Genomic DNA, 6,000 nt, shown 5'->3' on the forward strand with positions numbered 1-6,000 from the left:
TTCAAAGTGGGATGAACAATCCCTCAAGTTGCCTCCTGTGTGCCTAAGAGGATAAGGAGAAGATAGAGAAATGAGGCTCCCAAGCCTTAGTGCCACTTGACCCAGAGCAACTCTGCTCCATGTGTCAGGGGTTTACATTAGGTCTTATGTGCAAAAAGGAATTCAGCTGAGAAAGATGCATGTTCCCATACCTCTGGAGTATGTCTCCAGCTCTACGAATCACTTACTCAGAGATTTGGAAATCTCAGTCTTCCTAATCTTTGGCTTCCTATGTAAAAATTCATGGTAATATTAAAATTATCTACCTTAAAGGGTTGTTGATAAGTACCAAATAAGAAAATAAATGGTGGAATCATCTATATGGAATATATACATATTTTTTCCTACTCTATGTACCCTCTCTGAATTTTGCTAATGCAACCTGACAAGCTTTTAAAGTGAACAACTAATTTTTAAAAGGCCATATATTTCTATGTACATACTCACTCAAATGTAATGGTAATAACAATAACAATAGTATTTCCTGGGTCATGTAGGAACATATTTCCCGTGTTAATGTAACTCTTCTATTTGACAGTATTGGATTCAGGTTGCAGGGGAACAGGAAGATCAGACTCTATCTCATCTCTAGTACGACTGACTCACACATTCCTGTAACCACATGCAAATTACCTAATCTTTGAAGGTTGTATCCCCTACTTTATAGAATACAGATAGCAATACTTCCTGCCTACCAGACTTGAAAGTCTACTGAGAAGACTATCCATTGAATAAGAGCATTGTTTTTTTGTAAATATAACTTTTGTATCTTTTGACACAATGAGACAGTTAAGGCATCCTACCAGTGGAAACACTGAGGTGGATACAGGGGACGTGAAGATGGTACAACACTGTGGTTAAGGGCATAGGTTTGGAGTCAGATAGACATAGATTAATTCCCAGTTCTGTCACATATTACCTCTGGGCAAATAAGGTTACCATCTGAACCTCAATTTCCTCATTTATAAAATGGGTATAATAACATAACCATAGGTTGCTTTAAAGATTAAACACCATGTTTTAGAACAGTAGTTGGCACATAGGACATGTAAAACAAATGACAGCAATTATTATTTTGTTCTGCACTGACTCACAGTTTGACTTTAAACAAAGGGCCAAATTCGTCTGTATCTACTTTTGTAGCTTTGAAAAAGAGATACCATCTGACATCTACAGATGAAAGATTGCAGGATAGAATTTAGTGATGATATATGGTACTTTGGGTTCCCCTAAGCTTAGTTCTATTATCTCAGAATTACTATTCAAAAAATCTCACAAATTGCCCAACCACACAGACCACGTATGTAAGTGGGAGAAGTTTGGGCTTGCAGATTCTGGCATGACTTGGTGTCTCTACACCCATTTTCCCCCTCAACCTCTTAAAACTTTCCTATTCTCTAATCCACTTGTTTCAAACGTATTTAATGATGCTTGAAACGGTGAGAGCATTCTTCCTAATTCTCACCCATCATCTTCTATGAGAACATGTGTGAAGGAGTGTGCTTCGAGAAGTTCTTTGTGCATTTCCTCTAACACCTAATGCTAACCAAGCCATGAAAGGCACCCAGAGCACCCATTTTACCACCTTCCATCTTAGAAGACCTGCTCCACAGCTGCCCATGTCACCCTCTCTCAAGTACTAAACACATCAGGCATACTTATAAGTCTCAATGCTGATATGGAAGTATATGATGTTGCTGTTTTTTCTTGAATATTTCTATTTATTCCCTCTCTGTATTGAAGGAATGACATATTTTTGGAGGAAAGCAGACAACAATGAAAAAGTAACAATAAGGTCCATCGAGACAATTCCAGCTACCACAAACCCTTATTTTCTTCCATGATAGGCTGCACTAAGTGAACTTGATTTTCACACAATAGCAAATGTTGCAATCCTCTTTAGAAAACAACGAGGATGCAATTGATACGCAATACTCTCAGTCACTGATCACCTTTGAAATAGGGCGGCAAATTTAGGTCATATTTTCACCTTGTTTAAATACAGTTGCAAGAAAGTTTAAAAAGGGCCGTCCAAGCATTCCTTAAAATGTTTCTAAAAACCTATCAGTGAAAGTAAAATTACACCACCACATCTTCCTCCTTCAGCATGTATGTATATTACTTCATATCAATCTGCACACGATCTGTTTCTTTGCCCAGACACTGTATACCCATTTATGCCTACATATACATACATACACAACTCCTCTACGTCTCTATCTGTGTGCATGTGTTTGTGTGTGTGTGTGTGTGTGTGTGTATTTTCCCTTTCTCTGTCAGAAGGCTGACAGAAACTTTCCAAAGACTCTTCCTTTAGCTCCCCGCACATGATAGACAATGTGTTCCAGTAGCAAAACCATAGACTTTAGAACCAGGAAGGCCAAGATCAGATTCCAGATCCAACGCTTACTAACACTGGACAATGTGAGCTGCACTGATTTCATCTTTTAAATGAAGCAATCACAGGAAGTGTTTCTCAAGGTATTTTCAAAATTAAATTAGATAGCATTTACAAAATGTACAATACGTAACAGGAGCTCAACAGGTAGTTTTCTTCCACACAAAATTTAGTATACAATGAGAACTCACTAAAAGTTGTTACATGGACCAGGACTGATCGTGGCTGAAGGAGAAGTGAGGCCTTGTCAAAACTTGGAGCAGAATCCCATAGCAGCTCTGGGTCTAAACGTCAATATGTCAATACAATCCTTCAGTATCACTATTGACTGACTTCCAGTGGGGGCAGCGAGGGGGAACATATGCTCGATTGGTTTTATGTTAAAGTTTCCCTGTAAGCAGATTTTTTTTTCTTTAAGATTTTATTTATTTTTTTCATGAGAGATACAGAGGCAGAGGCTGAGACACAGGCAGAGGGAGAAGCAGGCTCCATGCAGGGAGCCTAATGTGGGACTTGATCCCAGCACCCTAGGAACACGACCTGAGCCAAAGGCAGACACTCAACCACTGAGCCACTCAGGTGCCCCTATAAACAGATTTTAATCCAAACTAAGATCCTCCGTGTTAGACACAAACTCTTCAAATCATGTCTTATCCTCCCTTCAGTTTACCATACTTCCTGAAATTATCCTCTCTTCCTTAATCATCACTACATTGCATAAATGAATAGTCTTCTCCCTTGGAGGGAAAGGTGACTAGGGAGAGATCACCACCCATTAAGATATAATTATACCAATTTAAATAAAACAAATGGCTACCTCTTTTAAAAGCTGGCCTATTTCATTTCTGCTTTATTTTCCTTCTGTCTTACAAGTCCCTTTCTTTTTTGTGGCTTTATACTGTATCAGTTCTTCTCAAACTTTAGTGTGAATAAGAATTATCTTGTACTTTTAAAAGTATGATTCCCATGCCTCAACCAGAGAGTTATGAGAATTTCTAGGATGAGAACTAGACTTTATTTTTAATGAGCACTCAGTGAATCTAATGGAGGTGGTCCATGGGCCACACATAGACTGAGTGGTAGATCTCACCCTACTGAGTAAAAATTAAAGTTGTCCATTTTTTAAAATTTGCATATTACTCAGATCATCTTTGTGTATGTAAATTTGTGTAGATATTGTCCATAAATTCAGTCTGCTTATCTTTAATTCAGTGGTTGCTGACGACTAGAGTTAACATATAGCCCCATCATCAATAAATATTTATTTAATAAATTTATTATTTAATAAATATATTCTTCTATTCCCAAATCTCTTCCCTATAAACTTATTCTTGATAACGTTTTCTTTAACCTTCTGCTCTGTGTATTTTTATAAAATCCATGTGTTACTCTCTTCATGCTGAAAGGATAGTATAAAATAAGAGTTTGGAGGAAATGGTAACATATAAAGAATACTATTTACCTGGTCCAAATTTCTTCTTACTTTTAAATTCTAAAATGGTGGTTTTCATTTAGAACAGGTGAAGTGAGGGAAGGGGCTCTTAGAAATTTGGGTAAAGAGGAAGGAACACGCCATTTGATAAAACCCCTCAGTGCTTCTTAAATGTCTTCCCAGTTATGAGTCAATAAAAAGAAATTGTCTACATATTCCAATTACACCTCTTTCTCCAAAGCACTCCTGTTGGTGCACTTGGTCCTGCAAATGTTTACAGTAAATTTAATCCCTTTCCACCCAAACCCATTCTCTTAACATCTCCTAGACTGACAAACATAGATGTGCTCCACTTTTCGTGCAGCTTTAGATCAAGGAGTTATTTGTTTCTTTATTTTTTTCCTTGAGAGAGATCTTCCCTCTACTCTAAAGTAGGATTAAAAAATAGGTACATCTTTTACTTCAAATTAGAGACTATTCTCAGAAAAATGCATCCTATTATAGCTCTTCTACACAAATTCTAGACTCATTCATAGCTAGCATAGACAAAGCCTGCAATCTATTTAGTATCTTGAGTTTGATAGAGATTATAAGTTTAAATTAAATCACTCTTTTCTATAGTAATATTCTTAAAGTTAATGTAAAAACAGTGGAACAGAAAAATCACCGTGGATTATAAAGAAGTACTCACAAAAGACAGGGAACCTTGAGAAACTGACTAAATTGGTTATGTCTGTAGCTCTTAGTTGCTTCATTAACATGTATAGAAGAGTATTAAACTTTTCATAATAAGTATGTGGAATTTTCTTTCAATGATAGAACTTGAGTGTTTTTCCCTATTACGATTCCACTGGAAATTGTACACTTCCAAACCATTTCCTTCTCAAAGTAGAATATTTTTTAAATGATATACCAATATATAAATGAGAGAAAATAAAATTTTAGCCAAAGATAAAATTATTTTTCAGAGCCAAACTAGTACATGGAAACATTATTATTGTTTAGTTTCTGACTTTGAATGAAAACAACCTCAAAATAATTATGACTTACCTGCTAGAGAAGAGATTGTGGCCAAGTACATCATTGGGTTTATTTTTTAAATCAACTATAATAATTTAATCATATTGTCTTCTTAAATTATTTCTTATTCTTTCAAACCTCTACAGTTTTTAAAATTTAAGCTATTTAAACAGAAATGAATGTAATTTTGATCTGCGTGATCTCAGATTTATTTTTTCATCTATACCTCTGAAAATAAGAGTATTTTCTCAATAAAACAAAGTCCAAATTAAAAACACGTTCTATGCTTGAAACTAACTTAGCTAACTAAAAAGACAGCTGTCAAACTGGATATACCTTTATCTTTTGTTGAACTCATCTGAAAGAATATAGAAAAATACTTGGGGATGAAACCTAGGATGACAGGGAGCAGTAATATAGAGAGAAGAGAAAGGTATTTCTTGACACAATTTCATGTTAAATATCAAAAGTATGTTTCTGTATTAAGCAAATGAGAAATAAGAGATCTACACATTCCCTGGTGTGGTTCATGCTATTTTAAACTACAAGTGAACTTAAGACAAAGAAAAGGGAACTCACCGATACATTGCTGACCAGCAGGAAAGAGTCCAGTGGAGACCAAGGTCTGCAGTCTAGTGTGTACATCCAGGCTATATCAGCAATTTTGTGGGCTGGATTGAGGTGAAGAAAGAAGTCACTAATGATCTAAATAGAACCAGTCTGACAGGTCTTGGCTAGTGTGGTGGGAACTGTTTGTGTGAGTAGTAGGACAAAGTCGAATTTTATAAGGAGTGGGAGAACATAAATAATTTATAAGCACTTTCTAGGAGTGGGAACTTAGAAGCTATTGCCTTAAGATTATACTATATTAAAAATGTTAATGTAAACCAAATTTGTATAAAGGCCAGATGTTTAAATCTAAAAAGAAATGTTAAAATCATATCGCTCAGCTTCCTCATGTTTTCATGTTCCTTCATGTTTTCAGTGAAGAAACAGATTTAATTAAGTTAAATAACAGTCAAAATCACATACTTTATAATCCACCAAACCAGGAGTAATACCTATATTTTTTTTCAAATTTATCTAACATGCTTTCCACTATACCCTGCAT

The 6,000-nt window shown here is 35.6% G+C and overlaps 1 protein-coding gene across 1 annotated transcript in view; it reads right to left on the reverse strand.

Annotated features, from left to right (window-relative positions):
* The window catches only part of LOC112652296 (transmembrane protease serine 11E-like), a 42,501-nt gene extending 36,883 nt beyond the window's left edge, over positions 1 to 5,618 (reverse strand). Inside the window, exon 1 of the mRNA XM_025435822.3 lies at positions 5,469 to 5,618. Coding sequence (XP_025291607.1) covers positions 5,469 to 5,476 — 8 coding nt within the window. The 5' untranslated portion in view covers positions 5,477 to 5,618. The remainder of the gene's footprint in view (positions 1 to 5,468) is intronic.
* Between the last annotated feature and the right edge of the window lie 382 nt (positions 5,619 to 6,000).

This window comes from Canis lupus, chromosome 13, assembly GCF_003254725.2.
Source record: "Canis lupus dingo isolate Sandy chromosome 13, ASM325472v2, whole genome shotgun sequence".
In the NCBI taxonomy this organism is placed as follows: domain Eukaryota; kingdom Metazoa; phylum Chordata; class Mammalia; order Carnivora; family Canidae; genus Canis; species Canis lupus.